At 32.9% G+C, this 20,727-nt stretch overlaps 1 protein-coding gene across 3 annotated transcripts in view; it reads left to right on the top strand.

Annotated features, from left to right (window-relative positions):
* Positions 1 to 20,727, top strand: part of VMP1 (vacuole membrane protein 1) — a 133,075-nt gene that overhangs the window by 98,170 nt on the left and 14,178 nt on the right. For all 3 annotated transcript variants that reach the window (XM_051994133.1, XM_051994134.1, XM_051994132.1), the window contains 3 exons: positions 1,117 to 1,197; positions 3,749 to 3,865; positions 13,009 to 13,070. In XM_051994133.1, the coding sequence (XP_051850093.1) occupies positions 1,117 to 1,197; positions 3,749 to 3,865; positions 13,009 to 13,070 (260 nt within the window). The remainder of the gene's footprint in view (positions 1 to 1,116; positions 1,198 to 3,748; positions 3,866 to 13,008; positions 13,071 to 20,727) is intronic.

The raw sequence follows: 20,727 nt of genomic DNA, 5'->3' as shown, positions 1-20,727 counted from the left end.
ACCAGCCTACTGTGGAAATACAAATACTTTGTCATCTACATCTATAAGCAATAAAACTATGGTTAGAAAGTTTATTTTTTGATCATTAATCTTTTTGTATTTCAGGTCAATTTTGGAAATTTTTTAAAATTTTATATTCATACCCCAGAGAACCACTAAATCTCTGCTGTACTCTTTCACTTTAAATATTCCATATAACTACAGTGTATTGGTATCCTATGCATAGACAACTTTTCTTGTGGACCTTCTCTATCCTTTATCAGATTCTAGCTTGAAAATTTTAAAGTAAGTTCTGAGCATTGTTCTTGAAGGATGGGATTCAGACATCCTGCTTCTTGTGGTTTGGGATTAAATTAGCTGTCTGTCTTTCTTGATCTGACTAGTTGATTAGATCCTAGTAAGATTGGAGTCTTTGTTAAATTATTGGGCCACAAGGGGGAAAAGATTCTTTAAACATTTGTAAATGTGATGACACAATAAAATTGTTCATGTATTAACAAATCATTTTTTAAATTTCATATTATCTGTTCTTTTAAAAGTGAGGCTTTAATGGTATCTTAACAATGGATAAGAATAATTAGAATATATGATGTTTTATGTTAAATTAATAGAAATGTTCACATGGTAAGAGTTTTGAGATGTTTATTTATTTCACTACTACCCATCAGCAAAAGTAACTTAATAAAAATACTAGAGAAATACTAAAGAAACCTATAATTTTGAACCTTGTTAGGAAAAATGTTCATAAACAGAAAACTCTGACAATTTTTTCAACTATTTTCAAAATAGTGAAGTTCATTCTCAATTTGATATTTATCAAAACAAGTATACTAAAAATAATCAAAAATAGAGTTTCTATATAAAATGTATTAAATGTTTAGTATAAAAGATGGATATTATATAGAGTCCCTTTCCATTCTTTAAACTGTGACCTAAAGTTCTTTTTTTTAAACTTGAATCTTGAAGATTTCATCAGATCTTATTACATCTTCCCTATCTAGATAGCATCAGAGTTGAAAGGCATGGTATATAACAGATGTAATGAAATGATATAGCATACTGAACAAAGAGTGTACTTTTCTCATATTATCCATTAATATTAAAAATGTTTTTTAGGACTTTGCATCTCGGACTAAGTTAGCAGTTCAGAAGATGGTGCAGAAGGTTGGATTTTTTGGAATTTTGGCCTGTGCTTCAGTAAGTGAATTTTATTAAAAATGAGAAATTTCAATAAATGGGGGTTTGTTTTTTTATTTTATTTACTTTAAAAGATATATTACAGAATGAAAATAAATAACTTCTCTTTATGCCTCCAGTTCTGCCTTAGTTAATCATTCCTCTTGCTTATTAAATGAGTTATTTTCTGTGGGGTGAGATGTTGTCTTGTTTATTGACATTTTTGCATTCCATCAATGACACAATGATGAATTCAGACTTAAATAGTTTGCCTCATTGAGAGCAAAAGAGTCAAAATCCATCTTCCCCATGAAGAATTTATAAGAACTTTCCTTTAATCAAGTAGTGACAGCTTTGTGTTTTTCATGGAGTTGTATGGATGGACTATTTTATACTCATTTTCTAAAGATTGGTTAATTCCATGGTAAAACTAGATTGGCACAATGTAACTTGTTTTAAGTGGTTACTATCTATTAGGAATGCCTGTAGTTGAGAAAGACTTGTAGCCATTACAAAGTAATCATGTGAAATTCAACTAATGGTTTAAATATATCTATTTTTTTGACTGACAGATTTGACTAAAAACATATTTTTACAACTATAAAAACAAATATATACATTTGAGCCACTATCTAGTAATAGCACAGAATGCTGGTTTATTGTTCCTCACAACAGGCTCTTGCCTTCCATATCTATAATGTACTTTTTCCTGACCTTTATCCTTCAAATGCTAGCATCCTTCAATGATCAGTTCAAATACTACTTTCCTTTCAAATTGTCTTGTATCTATTTTATATAAATCTTTATTTATATGTGATCTTCTCTTCCTTCATTTAAACTCCTTGAGGAGGTGGACTTTTAATTTTTGTCACTAGTGTTTACTACTGAGCTGGGTGCACATATCAAGACCCTAATGTGCTTTTTCTTCCCATTGAGTATAAGGGATTTTCCTCCTCAGATATTTAGAGAAGAGTTCATGTATTGAGCTTCAAATAAAAGTGAGTTTTGCTAATTACTTTAGTCTTCAATATGTAAGCCAAGAAAAATAAAAACCCTCAAGGTTCAAATATAGCTTTAAAGATTTTCTAAAATCTAATTTTCTTTTATTTTTTTAATTATAAAGTGACCAAGAGAATAGGTAGTATACATGCCAAGCAGTTTAATTATTTGACCATAGTTTCTCATCCAAAACAAAAAGAGACTCTCACTGACTACATGTCAATATTGTGGAATTCCAATTATGATTTTTTTTTATTTTTGAAAATCAGATTATATCTTTAAAGTTCATTTTAGTTCTTAGGAAACTAGCAGTAGGATAAATGTGCAGAATTTAAAGGAAATACAGGATAGTGGGAATAAGACTAATTCATTCTTAATTCTCATGATCTTTGCCACCAATATACTAGCCATGAGACCTTGGCTAAAGTCTTTAGACCTCAATTTCTTCATGTCATTTGAAAAGGAGTAGACTAGATAAACTCTTAAGTCCTTTTCTATGTCAAACATTTAGTAACTCTGTGTCTGATGTAATGATGTGAGGCAGTGAAAATTGAAAAAGAAGAAAAATGCTTTTTAAATTTTAGTATTAATAAAATAATACTTGAATTGTGATATAGTTGTACTTTATTTTTGAAAATACTTGTTCAGACATCTTTTTAAACCAGTTAACTCTATTCTACCTATATTTTAGAAGAAAATTACTTAATTTCATTAACTTTCTAGTGGTTAATCCCATACTCAAAGGGACTGTAAACTTCTTGTAAGAGTGGTCAAAAACTGTTTTTGATTTCTGTTCATTTTGAAATAATAACATCTTTTAGCCTTCTGAAATTTGGGAATATTTGTGAAAGGTATGATATGATTAGTCTTTCTTAGAACAGTCTGTTCAAGGTTTATCTGAAGTTGTGGGCTGTAATATCATACTTACTAGTATTTCAAAATATGTCCTGTAATCATAAAGTCTCACTGTTTATAGAATTAAATAGCAAGTTATTTTACAACTGAAAAAGTATCAGTAAACTTATCTCTGAATCTGTGTGTGGAATTGCATGTTCAACTTTTTTGAACAGATATATTATAATACCTAAAAAGTTATAAACACCTGTCAAGTCATATTCTTGCTTAGAGCTAAAAATGTTAGTACTATAGTATTAATAGAAATGTTTTTTAGAATCCTATCTTATTGTTGACCTAATTTATAACTTCAAACTAATATTAAATACCAGAAAGAGTATATATATATAAAAATAGCAGTAATAATAAGTACAAAAAATATGAGACTAGACTGCTAAGAATTCTATGGTTTTATGCATTTCCAGTCTGATAAAGTAGAAGTCCTAGGTTCTCAGTAAGCTGTATATAGAACTGTAACAAGTTAAGAGATAGCACAGTAATAAAACAAAAGCAATTAATTTCCTTCATCTACATTTTAGAAATCATTACTTTGAGAAACAGGGATTTAGATGGAACAGATTTTAAATTATAAAGACACGTTCTAATGCATGCCTTTTTGGTTATTTTAGTTGAGTGAGCTTTTTACTTTTATCATTTTTCCCCCATTTTTCCTTCTTAGATTCCAAACCCTCTGTTTGATCTGGCAGGAATAACATGTGGACACTTCCTTGTTCCCTTTTGGACATTCTTTGGTGCAACTCTTATTGGGAAAGCAGTAGTTAAGATGCACATCCAGGTAAGTATCTGTATCTATTAGTCTATAAGACCCGAAATGCATTTTCCCTAGTCCTTTTGGTAAGCTAGTATTATATCTTCTGTTGAACAATGGTGTTCTTAGAAATTTTAAGGTAATCTAAAGGAGAGTAAATTTCTGGAAAGTTTCCCTTATTTTAAAAGTACATCCCTCAACTTATTTTTCCCCTAGTTTAAACCCCAGCCACTAAGGCCACTGCAGATCTTAGTGATTAAGCCAATTCATCTACCTAGAATCTTTGGTAATTTGGAAATGTTCCACTGTGGGGCCACAAATGTTGCCTAAGGAGTCATGTTTATCAGACATAAACTGAGAACCTATTTTCTTTCAGTGACATTCATTTTCTTATATATATATTCTATTTAGCACTTCATGCCATGGCATCAAAATCCTTTATTGAAAACTATCTAGATGTTAGTATTGGGAGAATAGTGAAGAAGAAACTACCATTTGGCCCAGAAGATGTGGGCTATGGATAGAGAAGTGAGAATCTCTTTGTGCCAAAACTACTGTTAAAATGGAGTTAGATGTAAGGCAGGGGGAGTGCGGGGGGGGGGGGGGGGGGGAAGAAGAGAAGGTAGAAAATACAACAAAACAAAGACAGGACAGTGGATATAACTTATAGTGAAGGGGAATAAGGAGACATTAAGAATAGCTGCTGTGAAATAAAGGTAGATGAGGTAGATAGAAAGGATTTTCTATGTTAATATAGTCATCCTTTTCTGCTGGTTCTTTCTTTAAATGTATGCCTTGCATTGTACTATGAAAAATTTCTATTAGCAAGCAAAATTCATTGAACAAATGTATTTTAAAAGTATGTAAGGCTCTAGAATTTAAAGACCAAAAAAAAAAAAATGTCCAGACCTCAGGGAGTTTTTGCTTAGGGATTCGGGTCATACATCTGTAAATAAAGGTAATTTTATGAGTTAGAAAGCTCTTAACAATGGGGAGCTTAGGGAGAGGATTTTGTTTTCTAAAAAAATACACATAAAGATGGAGTATTGAATTCACTGTAGAACAGGTCATCTAGATCAAAAGTATCAAACTTAGCTGGGCTATACATTGCCCACAAAACTCCCAGATGTAGACTAAACCGAATTAAAATGTAATTGGAAAATACTTAACAAAATAAAAATGCATCAAAACAGATAATATTAATTTATGGGTTTTTTAAGTTAATATGCACCCATAAATAACTGTTTCTATTGCATTTGACACCATTGATCTATATTTATATTCCCTAGTACTTAGTTATATCTCTTTTGGTGAAGACTAGAAGTATGAAATAAGACTTGAAAGATAAGTCAGGAATTCACCCAAGTGTACTCAGTGAATTAGAGGAAGCCATTAGTGAGAACTTTAAAGCTTATTTACCATCAGAGAATTCATTTTGGTGAGAAACCTTATACAGATGATTATGAGAAGGCCTTCATTCAGAATTAATCCCTTACAGCATGCCCATAAGAAAATTCATATTGGAAAGAAACTTCATGAATGCCATCAGTTACCATAAAGTTGTTAATGAATACCCATCCCTTATTGTACATCATAGAGTACATGCTGAAGAGAAATCTTATGAATGCAATCAATGTGCTAAATTCTCCAGCCAAAAATCATCCTTTTGTCCATCAGACAATTCATTCTAGAGAGAAATCTTATCACTATAACAGATGTGGAAAGGGTTTCATACAGAATATAGAGCTTGTTAGAAGAAAATTTGTTCTAGGGACAAGTACTCACAGGTATTCCTGCAAAATAGACATAAATAAAATGTTTGCCTTGCAAACACCTCAAATTTCAGTAAAAAAGTAAGTAAGCAGTTACCCCCCAAAAAGTAATGAAAAAAATCACTCCATATTTAGGGGTTATTTTTTAAATAATGAAAAAGTCTGTCTTAATAAATAAAAAAAAATTAGAAATTATCAGGACACAAAGGACACAAGGAAATAAAGATTTAATTAGAATTTAAAGAGAGAATGAAGGTGAAGAAGTAGAACTGAAACACCATAATCTAAATTTTATAACATTCCTTCAAGTAAATCGGATTAGATGGTTCCCCTATTTCCACCAAAATCTCTCCCTCCATTAAAAATTGAGAGCAAGAAAAAAAAAAAAAACACTTCTTAGAAATAATTATAGTCAGACAAAGTAAATACAGGCCATGTCAAAAATTTACGGTTCTGAATCAACCCTGCTGGAGAGCAATCTGGAATTATGCGCAAAAAGTTATCAAACTGTGCATACCCTTTGATCCAGCAGTGTTTCTATTGGGCTTATACCCCAAAGAGATACTAAAGAAGGGAAAGAGACCTGTATGTGCCAAAATGTTTGTGGCAGCCCTGTTTGTAGTGGCTAGAAGCTGGAAAATGAATGGATGCCCATCAATTGGAGAATGGTTGGGTAAATTGTGGTATATGAACATTATGGAATATTATTGTTCTGTAAGAAATGACCAGCAGGATGAATACAGAGAAGCTTGGAGAGACTTACATGAACTGATGCTAAGTGAAATGAGCAGAACCAGGAGATCATTATATACCTCGACAACAATACTATATGAGGATGTATTCTGATGGAAGTGGATTTCTTCGACAAAGAGAAGATCTAACTCAGTTTCAATTGATCAATGATGGACAGAAGCAGCTACATCCAAAGAAAGAACACCAAGAAATGAATGTAAACTGTTTGCATTATTGCTTTTCTTCCTGGGTTATTTTTACCTTCTGAATCCAATTCTTCCTGTGCAACAAGAGAACTGTTCGATTCTGCACACATATATTGTATCTAGGATATACTGTGACATATTTAACATATATAGGACTGCTTGCCATCTGGAGAGAGGGAGGGAGGAAAATAATCGGAACAGAAGTGAGTGCAAGGGATAATATTGTAAAGAAATTCTTTTCAAAAGAAAAAAGAAAAAAAATTTTACTGTTCTTACTGTACCTTGAATCTATGAGGAAGTGGGTAGGATAGATATTTCATCCTGAGGCTTCTGAAAATGTGGTTTGTTTACTGTGTTGATCTGAATTCAATGTCATTCTTATATAAATTGATCTTCTAATTCTGCTGCAGTTCATACTACCCACGATTTTCAGAAGTTGTCTTTTTTGGTCATTTTTCATGATAAAATAATATTTAGTTATATTCATATGCCACATTTTGTTTAGCCATCAAATGATGAACACCCTCCTTCCTTACCCTTTTAATTATAATTCTTTCATCAGCACCATCCTATCCCCCCCTTTTAATTCATCCTTCAGGAGCAGGAAATGGATTGCCAAAGGTTTCTACCTCAGTGTTGTTCTCCCTTTTCCCCACCCTTCAGGTTGAGTTAGTTGTATTTTTACACCAAACTATGTGTTTTACTTAATTTGTTTTAAATAAGAATAAGGTTCATCCAACATCATCCATCATCCCTTTCTCCATGTTTTTATATACTCTTCTCACCCATTCCAAATATGAGAAATAGCACATCCCACCCTTGTCTTCTTCATCCACATTCCTTTTGCCTTTCTCTTTCTCTTCTCCAAACCCTCTTAACAAAACCAGTCTGTCCCTCCCCTCAGGCTCTCTATGTTTAGTAACTTACAAAGATATTAAGATTCTGAAGGGACACTTATTTCATCCTCTATTAGAATATTAGCACTACATTATCATATAGCTTCTTCCAGTTGCTCAAATAAATTTACCTTTCTAGATTTCTCTAGACTCTTAAATTCATATTTCATAATCCCTACTAATTGTGTCTGGCTCCTTCTAAGTTTCAGCTTAAGCTCTACCTAAAGCCCTCTCATGTTCAAAGCCCTTCACAAGCTCACCCTTCTTGTATGGTTTGAATATTCTTACATGTTAGTTCTCAGCACATATTCTTTGATCCATTGACACTAGTCCCCTGCCTGTTTCTGGAACAAAACTATCTTTTGGCCTCAGACGTTTTCTCTGCCTGTCTACTATTCCCATAATTTTCTCTCTCATTTATCTTATCCTATTACCTTCTCTAGCTTCCTTTAGCTCCCAACCCAAAAAAAAAAAAAATTTCTGAAGGAAGCCTTTCTGAACCCCTCTTAATTCTAGGGCCTTCCCTTTTTTAATTGTTTCCTATTTCTCTTGTATGTAGCTTGTTTTAGTATATATTTGCATGTTGTCTTTTCCATCAAAACTTTGAGTCTCCCTTGAGAGCAAAGATGTTTTAGAAGTTTCCAGGTCTTGTATGATACTGTTTCTTGGTCCATGAACTACCTTTCTGGATACTTAAGTAATTTTTTCTTTTACATGGGAGCTCTGAATTTTGGCTATAATATTCCAGAGTCCTTTCCTTTAGGGTTTCTTCAGGAGGTAATTGATGGATTTCTTCTATTTTTACTTTCCCCTCTTGATTCAATCAAATCTAGACGGTTTGATTTATGATTTCTTAGAATAAAAGGTTGTTGATATTTGATGCTCCTTAGTTTCCCTTCCACCCCCTCTCCCATTCCTTCCATCTTCCTATCGAAGATACTTTTTAAAGAAAGAGACTGGTTTTAAATCTCTTGAATTGCAACAATAATATCAAGTTGTTTCTAAATAATACCTTTCCTCCATACCATATATTTCTCTACCTCAGCTATTTACTTGTCCTGCTTTCAACACTTTTTCAATGTAGTTACCTTTTTTCTACAAACTGTTAAAATCAATGTAATCTAAAAGCATCCTATATTAGAGAACAAGGACATTTATTCATGTAATTGTTTTAAGATTATTAAAAGATTATCATTCATTTGCCCATATGGGTAAAAGCCTAACACCAATTTGTCATTGAAGGGGAAGAATCTTTTTCACTTTTCTCCTACATTATGGCAAATTGGGTATGTTTGTTATGTTCTGTTGTATCATAGTTACATACTCCATAAAGGCATGTAACTTGATGTACATCCAGATGTAGCTTAGGCAACAAACATTTCTCAGTACTTGGTAAGCAATTTTAGTTGGTATTATAAACATCTTTAACTGTTACTTGCATAATAAAAGAAATAATTAAAAAAAAGTTTGGTGTTCAAACAATCTACCTACTTCTTCATTCTCCCCCCCCCCCCCCCTTAATTGCTTATGTTTTTCCTTAGCTTAAATTAAGGCAACTTTCTGATATATGCATTAAGTAATTTGCATTGATGCCCTTTGCCAGCTGTTAAGCCTCTCCTGAAAAATACTAGTTGACTTAGGTTCATGCTAGGGAAACCTACTAATTTTCCTTCTGTTCTCTGCTTGTTCATTGAACCTTTAAGGACAGTCATTGACTTTCTCTAGTTAGTGATCAAAATGAGAACTTTTGCCTAATTAGCACTTTCACTAAGAGCCTTTCAAGACTGCTTCTTACACTAAGGTTTACAGACCTGTTCACTTCCATTAGTTTTTGCTCTTCTGCTTCTTTATTCTCCTTCATGTCTATTCCCTTTTCTATGTACTATGTGTACTTTTACGTGATTGAATGTGGCTGTTTTGGCAGCTTTTTTGCCTTATGTTTATTTTGTAGTGAACCCACTTGGACTTCAAATCTGAGAGACTCTGGGAGACATATTCTTCCATGTCTGAAACATTTTGTCATACCCAGCACAATGAATATTCAGGCTGCTATAAGAAAGATAAAATACTATGTTATATTTGAGAGATGAAATTGTGCCATGATCTGTATCTCACTGTATTTTGAATATTAAATAATGATGGTAGAATAGATTGGGAAAAGTAAAATTAAGTAGCAAGATCATTAAGTGTGTTTATTAGTGGAAGATTTATAGTTCTAGTTAGCTGACTTTTAATGTACGGAAGTCTTTCACATAAATGATCTTTATTTAATCCATAATCTTCTTGTTTTTTTGTGATATTGCCACTTATATACCTTAGTTGATAAAAATCATTATTCTTCCACTATTCTTATACTTTTGCATAATAATTGAGCAGAGAGACTAGTAGTTAAATTTTTTTATGTGTGGGATTTGAATATACGCACATAAACCTCAGAATGTAGTCATTGAATTCTTTGGTCTAATTTTATTTTCTTGTACAATTTTCTTATACGTCAGTTATAGTGCCATCTACTTAATCACGGTTTCAAACTATTCTCTAAGGCTATATAAATTGCTGAACAGGTGCTAATTTACATTGGAAAAGGGAGTTTCATAGCTTATGTATACATAATTTATTTCTCAATCTTTTTTTTTACCTTTTTTTAAACCTTTGTTATTTTACTAATTGTTTTCCATATGTAATAAGTATATGCTAATCCATCCTTTTTTTTTTTTTTAATTTAATTTTATTTAATAATAACTTTGTATTGACAGAATCCATGCCAGGATAATTTACATATCCCTTGTAATCACTTATGTTTCGTTTTTTCCCCTCCCTCCCTCCTCCCCCCCCCCCCCCAAGATGGCAAGCAGTCCTATATATGTTAAATATGTTGCAGTATATCCTAGATACAATACATATTTGCAGAACCGAACAGTTCTCCCGCTGCACAGGGAGGAAAATAACTCGGGAAGAAAATCAAAAATCAAATAGTTCACATTCATTTCCCAGTATTCCTTCTTTGGGTGTAGCTGTTTCTGTCCATCATTTATCCAATGAAACTCAGTTAAGTCTCTTTGTCAGAGAAATCCACTTCCATCAGAATACATCCTCATACAATATCGTTGTCGAAGTGTATAATGATCTCCTGGTTCTGCTAATCTCACTTAGCATCAGTCCATGTAGGTCTCTCCAAGCCTCTCTGTATTCATCCTGCTGGTCATTCCTTACAGAGCAATAATATTCCATAACATTCATATATCACAATTTACCCAGCCATTCTCCAATTGATGGGCATCCATTCATTTTCCAGTTTCTAGCCACTACAAACAGGGCTGCTACAAACATTTTGGCACATACAGTTCCCTTTCCCTTTTTTAGTATCTCTTTGGGGTATAAGCCCAGTAGTAGCACTGCTGGATCAAAGGGTATGCACAGTTTGATAACTTTTTGGGCATAATTCCAGATTGCTCTCCAGAATGGCTGGATTCGTTCACAACTCCACCAACAATGCATCAGTGTCCCCGTTTTCCCGCATCCCCTCCAACATTCATCATTATTTTTTCCTGTCATCTTATGCTAATCCATCCTTAAAAATAATCTCTGATATGGAGAGAATAATAATTTTTTTAAATACCTTATGCTTGGACAAGTATTTTTTTATAGATTTATGAAGGGTTTTGTTTTGGTTTTAATAGTTGACAAGCTTATTTTAGCTTGACCCATTTTTATTCTTTTTAGCATATATCAGAAATGTAATGTAAAAATCTAGAATTACTCCCAGTAGGTCTAAAGTCTGTGAGGTGGACCAGAAGGGATACTTATAGGAAAATATATATAAGTCAAAATTTATCAGACCAGGACTGATTCCACTAAGTGACTTAATAAAATGTCATGTTAGTTATAGCTCCTTATCACATGGCAACAAGTAGCAAACTTTTGGAACTATACACCTAAGAAAAATGACTTTCATTTATACCCATGACTCTAAGCTAGTTTAGAGTAATGGGTCTAAAAATCCTGAGGTACTTGTTAGTATTTCCTCAGCCAAAGAGACCATATTCCATTTTAGTATTATAAAGGCCCTATGGATTGAATTTGTATAACTTGTCAAGGCATTTAATTCTATCCATAATTTGGGTTTTCTGGAACAAATTGGTACCTCAGAAGTGCATGTACCCCCAGTCTATGTATATTTACTTATTCACAAATATGCATGTATGTGTCTGTGCTTATAAATACACACATATGCACATATGCTATCGTACAAGTAATTCTATGTATTATAGAAGTTAAAGAAAGATAAAATATTTGATCCTAAATGTTGCTGTTATATTATGTTCATACTTCATTCTTGAAGAGGACCTGTGATATCATAAATAATGTCTTGACTTGGATTCAAGTCAAGTCTGTAAGGCAGAGCTATACAAAGGAAAGAGCACTAGAATTCACCATTTATTGGCTTGGATATGATATTTTTACATGTTCTTTCAGACTAAATAAAAACTAATTCCATTCTTCAGGATTTGTGATGGTAAATTAAGCCATCTTTTCTCTTAAAATCAGTAGAGATCCACTGGATTCAAGGCAGAGAGACAAATTAAGAGACTCTAGTCCAGATGAAAGGTGATAAAGGTCTGAATGAGAGTTATAACTCTAAGGTTTGGAGAGAATAGGATGGATAAAAGATGTTGTAAAAATAAAATGTATTGGAATTACTCGATGATTGGATATGTGGGGTAAGGAAGAATGAGAAATTGAAGATGACATTGAAGTTGTGAATCTGAATGACTGAAAGGATAATGATACCTTCAACCTGAATAGGAAAGTTTATGGGATTATAGGAGTTGAGGGAAGAAATGTAATAATGCCTACAGTGCAGATCAACCTATCCATGCACCATCTTTCTGTGTGATTCATTCTTGATCCTATTTAAAACAAAACAGGAGATCGGGCTCTTACTTATGGGTCAATGCCCTAGAGGACAAAATCAACTGAGAAGTGCCAGATGATGATATGGGGAACAAGATGTGGATGCACTAGGGATAAGGGAAATTTAGCTGCTTTGGGTGTGAGTTAGGTTGTAGTAAGCTTCCACAGTCATGGGAGGCCAGTAGCAAGGAAGGGTAAGAGTGAGAGGATATTAGGTGATAATAAATAAAAGTGAGAGTTTTATTTGGGGAGGGGTGGAATATAACCCATTTCCCCTTTTTTTGGTGGTTAGGAGTCATGCCATGGATGTCCAGCTAAAGCTCTTTCCACTCTTTGGTTTCATGACTTGTGTTTTCTCATCCAGATATGGGAATAACCTTGATTTGACTTGGAAAGAAGTTTCCTAGCATTATGCTTGGGGGAAAAAAATCTTAGAATGTGGAAATATTAAGAATAAAATGAGAAATCATAGATAGGTAGCATTTGCCCATATTTATTTTTTCCTGTTAAATTATTTTAAAAGAAGTGTTAGGAAGGTCCTTAGAAGGATCCTTACTTTTCAGTAGTGCTAACAGAAAGCACTGAGAGTTGTGATATCATGTCTTTTGATAGAGTAAATATTCCTTTGACCAAAGTTTTCTTTCTTATAGAAACTCTTCGTTATTATAACTTTCAGCAAGCACATAGTAGAACAGATGGTGGCACTCATTGGGTGAGTAATTATAAGACTAATAATAATCTTTACTGTTTGAATGAGAAGAAACATTCAGAAGGGGAAAATGAGATAATATTTTGTGAAAATCTTTTATTTGTGGACTTGCAAAAGGCTTTTTGGCAAAGAACTAATTATGTTGTTTTGTGCATAACATATCTTTTATCAAACTATAAGCTTTGTGAGGGCAAGGACTTAATTTTTTAAAAATTCTTTGTATTACCCACAATACCTAGCATACTACCTTGGCTGCACTCAATAAATAAATTCTAGATAGTAGTTGAAGTAATTTAGATTTTATTTAAGCTCCTATCCCCTTTTGTCCTGCAGCAGAGTAGTGTGAAATTCAAGTATTTATTTAAATTTATTCTGGCTACTTTTTCATCTAGTCATGTTACCTGAAATAATCTTAAAGGTTTGTATATATGTTTGATAATTACAAAATTATAAAACCTACATAATTCCAGTGAAAGAGGAACTTATATTTGTGGCATATGGATCTAGCTCCTTTTTCCACATCCATTTTTCTTATAAATTTTGTAATGTACAAACTGATGTTAATAATCAATAAAGACTTTTTTAAGTGCCTGCTACATAGTAGGTACTGTGCTAGACATTGAATATAAATAAAATAAATGGGGAAAAAAGTCCTTGTTTTAAAAGACATCTGTATATCACATAGTTAATGCTATATTGGGACAACATTGAAAATTCTTATTTTTAAAAGATAAACTATATTTTTCCTGAACAAATACTTTTATTTTCCAGTCTTTAACATGAGAAAGTGAGCCAGACAAACCTCAGTGTATAATCTAAGTGACTTTGTCACTGTAGCATAGGCTTAATTTTAATAAAACAGGTTAGTAAAGCACAACTCATTTTGTTTAGTTGAATAATTCATCTAACCTGGCTTATACAATTGATATGAAAACAATATTTAGTATTTAGAGGTGACTATAATTCTATAATTATCTTAAAAGCTTACCTTTTTTTAATAGATATTTTTCCTAATTACACATAAAGATAGTTTTTAACTTTTTAAAAAAAATTTGAGTTCCATATTTTCTTCCTCCTCCAGTTCTCCCCTCCTTGAGATAGTAAACAGTTTTATGTGCTATATCTGTACCATCATGGAAAACATATCTCCATGTTAGTCATTTGTGAAAGAAAACATAGACCCATAAAATGAAAAATAATGTGCTTAAATCTGCATTCAGACTCTCATCAATTCTTTCTTTGATATGAATAGCATTTTTCATTTTGAGTCCCTTGGAATTCTCTTTGATCATTGTGTTGCTGAGAAGAGTTATCATTCACAGTTGATCAGATCATTATACAATATTTCTTTTACTGTGTATAATGGTCTCCTGATTCTGTTCACTTCATTTTGCATTAGTTTAAGTCTTTCCAGGAAAAAATTTCTTAAAAGCAATTTATGAACCATGCATTTCTGGAATTGCTTAACTATGTAAAATAATTTAAATTTTAATATATAGGCCTGAAAGTGGTGTTTCACAAGGCATGTATATACTTGAGAACTTTTTTCAGATTTATCATCGCATTTATTACTCCCTAAATTGCAGATTAGAAGCATGAATAATAATTTGTACCTTACCTTTTTTCAATAGTAGATCATTTTGGGAAGCACTTATTGTTTTCATTGGGACATGTACCTATATTGAGGTTGGGGACCAGGGTTTTATGAGAAATAAGTTATTAAATGATTTGGTAGCTAGAAAAGGGTATGGAATTTATAATCTTCTTCCACAGAAAAGAGTATACTAACTGACTTTAGAAGGAGAAAGATGAATCTTCCTTGCCTCTTCAATTATTCTACCTAGGAATCAAGCCCATACTCTTGTTTTTTGGCACAAAGAAAGGACCATGCTATGTTTTCAGGGAATTGTTGTTCTGCCTTGTGATAGAACCTTGGAATACCTGCTAGTTACACTAATAAAAGAGGGATATGACATTCAGGTTTTTCTGCTTTTGCTACAATTAAAAGTCAACAGATATTTAAACAAATCCCTACAATGGACTGGGCACTTGTGCTAAGCACTGGAGGAATACAAAGAAAGACAAAAACAAGATCCATGGCGTCAAGGAGTTCCCATTCTAATGGGGAAAAGCTGCTTAATGACGAGACAAATGAGAGATGCTTTAGTTGATATTTTATATCACAGTCTCTTACTGGACAATTATATAAAAATAAATAACTGCTATCTATTTTATACCAAAAGAATTATTATACTAACCACATTTGTGAGAGTCATATGGAGAAAGCTATCATGATTCCTTTCTCATAAATGAAAAAGACAGATATCTTGCCATACATCATTAAACAAAACATTGGTAGAGCTCAGGCTTTGCTCTCTGAATTTGTGTAGAATTAAATTGATAACATTCTTCTGCCAACACTGGTCTGACACTCAATTCCATTTAAGAATGCTTTTCCATTCTAGTTGTTCTCTCCCTTCCCCCACACTTCCCTTCCCATCCAAATTTGCAGCGTTCCTACTGTCTGGAGATAGTTTTTCATCAAGTTACTTTAACATATTCAAGACTTACTAGATTCAGATTTTTATTAAATTAGATGGTTGATGTCATGGTTTAACAATGTTCTCAGGAGTCAGATGTCGGAATGTCCTGGTATCCTCAAGTTTTCCCCAGCACTGTCTGCTGGGATTACCTCATCAATTTTTTTTTGTTACATAGTATATAAAACATTATAAACAGCCCAACTTGGCTGTTTCACTTAGTTCTTCATTACTAAATTACAAACAATATCTTTTTATCTTTAAGGCAGTAATAGCAGTTCTAAATCATATTGTCTCCATTATTCTTGTTTAAAGCAGTTGATTTTTCTGAGATTTTTGAAACATAAATGTTAAAAATTAGTGAGCAGGCTCACCAATGCCTAGACTAGAGATTAAGTTGACACAGAAGATGAGTTATAGAAGGCCTGAACTTGTGATTTCATATCCTTGACCCAGTTCTGATAAATAGATGAAGTGTTCTCTTCCAGAAAGGAAAATAAGGAAATAGTCTACTTTTTATTACCAGATAAAATACTTAGCTTAATTGAAAATAATGCCTATAAAAGTAGAATATTTCTTGGAATAAAATTGTCTATCCTAATAACCCTCACAAACTTTCCTCTTGGTAATCTCAAATCTCTAATCTGTTGAATACTTCACTTCTGAGGATCCACTTATTTTTTCCTCTTATCCCATTCTACATTTATTAGGAGATAAAATTTTCATTTTAGCAAAAACAAATACTAATTACTTCATTTAGGTTTCATTGTAGATTTTAAGGGTTTGCAAAGGTACTGATCCTTGGTAATGCAAAGAAAATATCATTTCTTCATTCCAGTTAAAAATCTTTTTTGTAAACTAAAAAACACATTTTTTAACTTAATAGCCATTTTTTGCATAATATTTCCCAAGATATAGCAGAGAGAAATAAATCTTCAAGCAATGGAAAGCAAATAATTAGTTCAGATTAGAAAGGAGAATGAGAAGGTGGTCAGTCTCAAGAGTGAGGGTGAGCCAGATGGAATGATGACACTTTTGCTTTGTTTAATCTCAATCTAGTCTCTGATAGAAAAAAGTAATTTTGGCTACCACATTTGGCTAGCCTCTGCCCAAGAGAACACCCAGAACCACATTTCCCACAGTTAGAATCACAGTAAGATTTAAACTTGCATGACTACCCCACACATTGCAAAAAGTTCCTTTTATGCACAACTTCTGCTTGTCTGGCACTGCTAGAGATAAAAACAGTGCAGTCTTGACAGCAAAACTGAAAAATTTGTGAGCTTTGTTTCTACTGTCCATTTTCCCCTTCAGTGGTAATCACTTTTCCTTTTCTTTTCTTTTGTTTCTCTTGTTCTTCTCAGTGCAGTGTAATGCACCTTCTAGTTCTAGTTCCCTTAGTCTTTTAACACCTTTAAGGAATCTGATAACTTAATTCATACTTGAACTAAAAGTAATTTACAGCATTGTGTTAACTCTGTAATAGCTGCATTTTGAAAAATCTTTGAAAGACTTTGTATTCTGAAAAAGAAATTTCAAGTAAAAGAATATAGGTGGGGAGATATATTTTTGGAGAGGAAAGAAATCTCTTCTTGGATCTGAAATTGCATTATGGCTAAAGTTAGTACTGGAGATGAACTTGTTGTTTTAGGGTGGGGATTCTTAACTTGGTGTCTGTGCACTTGTTAAAATAACATATTTAGATAACAGTATTTCAGTATAATTGATTTCCTTTGCAACCCTATGAATTTTATTTTTTGCATTTTCATACACCCTAAGGAGTTCATATATAGGCTTTACCTGACACCACTCCCCACAAAAGTTTAAGAATGTCCATTTTATTGAGACAGACAGGAGTGATGTAATTTCTTATTCCCTTTATTCCCCCAAATTCATCCCATCCAGAAAGGATGAACTTTATAAGTACTGCAATTTCCTGTCTTAGCATCAAGAGCAATTCTTTTTTGGATTTTTGTTTTGTTTTGGGGATTTTTGTTTGTTTGTTTTCTTTTTTCTTTTTTAGTAAGGCATTTGGGGTTAAATGATTTGTCAGGGGTTACACAGCTAGTAAATATTAAGTGTCTGAGGCCAAATTTGAACTTAGGTCCTCCTGAATTCAGGACTGGTGCTCTATCCAATGCTCCATCTATCTATTCTCAAGAGCCATTCTTTCAATTGGTTGTTCTCCATGTTTCTACCTTAAGAATTTCTGAAGCTAAACATCCAAATTTGATTCTTCTGTACCATCTCTACTGTCCTTTTTAATCAGCTGCTTTAATTCTCTGGCTCTCAAACTACCTCCTGCATATCCCCAGGCAGACTGAAACTTTATAGCCCATAAGGGTAGTTAGACATAGTTTGTGATGAAGCAGTGATGCTCAAAAAAGGATTGGTCAGACAACAATATAGCACAGGATACTTAACCTAGGAATTTTGGCTTTTGACATATTTAAATTTTAGACTGATGACCAAAAGGATTGTATTATTATTAATGGAAAACCCTTCACCTTAATGACCTTAGTTACCAGAAAACTAATAAAATGAAAAAAAAATTGATTTGCTTCTGTAAAAATAGTACCAATTACAAAAAAGTGTGAAGTGTTTAGCATTTATACTTAGTTACTATAACTAAACAATGATTATGCATATAGCTAAAATATATTCAATTAACTTTTTTATAAGCTTTATTTAATTGCAACATTAAGCCCTATGAAAACTAGCATTATCCTATATACACACATTGTAGTTGTCTAATTGTAACTCTGAAAAGTCGAAGGGGACCACTATTAACTATAGTAGGCTATCTCTTATGATAATGGGATAAGAAGCCCTTCAATCTGAACAAACAAAAAAAAGAAACCCAAACCTTGCCTCATCTGTAAAATGAGTCACTACCTTCTTACCTAATATCAGAAATTCTTATAATGAAAATAAAATCAAGAGATGAGGTTTAAAATACAAATATTTCCTAGAAGGGTCTTAAATTTATAATTAGATTCAAAAGCATATCAAACGTTTATCCTGAAACAAGTTTTACTACTTATAGGGCACCAGAGAAAACATGCAATTATTAGAATCGTGAAAGATTAGTAGAAAGGGCAAAAAACAACAATATAACTGTAACCTATTCAACATGTAAAGGATTGCTTGCCATCTGGGGGAGAGAGTGGAGGGAAGGAGGGGAAAAATCGGAACAGAAGTGAATGCAAGGGATAATGTTATAAAAAATTACCTTGGCATGAGTTCTATCAATAAAAAGTTATTTTAAAAAAACAACAACAATATAACACCATAGGCTGACATTTTACTTAGCTCACCATCAAAATATGCTGATTGCCAAAGAGTATTTATATTAAGGGCATGCTGTAAGCTGAGTTCTAGCTTCCTATTCCCCCTAAGTGGCAGGGGGAAAAATGAACCACTGACACTTTTGTAATAAATAACATTAATCATATTTCTGGTGTTCCTAGGTGAATATATGATTTTCTAATATGCTAAATAATATTCAAAATAAAGGAGAAAATACCTAGCCCTACAAAATTTATGTTCTTAAAGTAAGAAGTGGACCAAAACTAAATGTAATTCTTAGAACACCTTTAGCTGGCCTTCCACAGTCCCTTTTTACATATCTAAGAAGATAAAATAAGGGATTCAGTTTCTTTGGAATATCTATCTAGAAAGAAAATCGGTTTGGCTAATATGACAGAAAAGGAATATGATAGATGTTGGAGAAGATGTGGAGAAATTGTAATACTAATGCATTGTTCATGGAGCTGTGAACTGATTCAGTCATTCTGGAGAATGATTTGGAACTGTACCCAAAGGAGTATAAAACTATGCTTACCCTTTAAACCAGAAATACCACTACTAGGTCTGTATCCCAAAGAGATCATAAAAAATCAAAAAAGCATCCACGTGTACAAAAATATTTATAGCATCTCTTTTTGTGGTAGTAAAGAATTGGAAATTGAATGGATGCCCATCAGTTGGAGAACAGCTCAACAAGTTGTGGTATATACATATAATAAAATACTATGGTGCTATAAGAAATGATGAGTGGGCCAATTTCAGAAAAATCTGGAAAGACTTTTATAAACTAATGCTGCCTGAAGTAAGCAGAATCAGGAAAACATTGTACATTGTAAAAGCAAGATTGTATGATCATCAGCTATGATAGATAGCTTTTCTCAGCAATATAGTAATCCGAGATAAATCCAAAAACTGCATGATGGAAAATGCTGTCCACATCCAGAGGAAAAACTCTGGAATCTGATTGCATATCAAAGCATACTATTTTCACTTTTTTTTCTTCTTTCACAATATGACTAATGCGGAAGTATGGTTAATATGATTGTATCTGTATAATCTAAAAACAATAAATACAAGTTTATTGCCAGAATATAATGAAGAAAAAGAAAAGAAAGTAAAAGGTTGTCATTAGGTTGAAGAAAGCTTCTTCATCATATGGGAGAAAACACTGCCCAGGTTAATATGATACTGAGCTTTCCAAATAACCAAGGTTTGGTTGTGTTCTATCTAGGTTTATACTCAGAAAAAGCAAGGAATAGCTAAGGAAACTAAGTAGTAACTCCAAAGAAGAAGCCATTTTGGTGAATGGGAGATGAAGCTGGTGGACTGAACAGAATCTTGCTTTTTTTTTTTTTTTAATTTTTTTCATGTTACTGCCATTTCCCATTGACCCTCCTAAACCACTTACCCCGTGATAATAATAATTCCCATCCCCTCCCCCCATAATAAAGCATAGTCAAGCAAAATAAATCAACAGATCAGTACACTGGCCATATGTGAAAATTTCCCTTTCCATACCTCTAGTCTACCAACTCTGCTGAGAGGTAGGAGGCATTGCAACTGGGTTACTTCTTGAGTGTTTGACATTGGCTTCTCTTAACATAGAATGCTGACTGGACTGTTACCTATTATTAGAGGGTCTCTGGAAAGAGAAACCTTCCTCATGGAGAACTAAATCCTTCTTGATAGATGCTCAAGGTAGATTTTCTCTTTTGCTGATATGTCACATGTGAAGTTGTGAAACACAATATTTGTCTCCGTTGTTTCTGCAATTGAAATGAATTCTTTTCATTAGCAAAGGAAAAAATACC

The sequence above is a fragment of the Antechinus flavipes genome, chromosome 4, assembly GCF_016432865.1.
Source record: "Antechinus flavipes isolate AdamAnt ecotype Samford, QLD, Australia chromosome 4, AdamAnt_v2, whole genome shotgun sequence".
NCBI lineage: Eukaryota > Metazoa > Chordata > Mammalia > Dasyuromorphia > Dasyuridae > Antechinus > Antechinus flavipes.
This window is presented reverse-complemented; position numbering and strand designations above follow the sequence as displayed.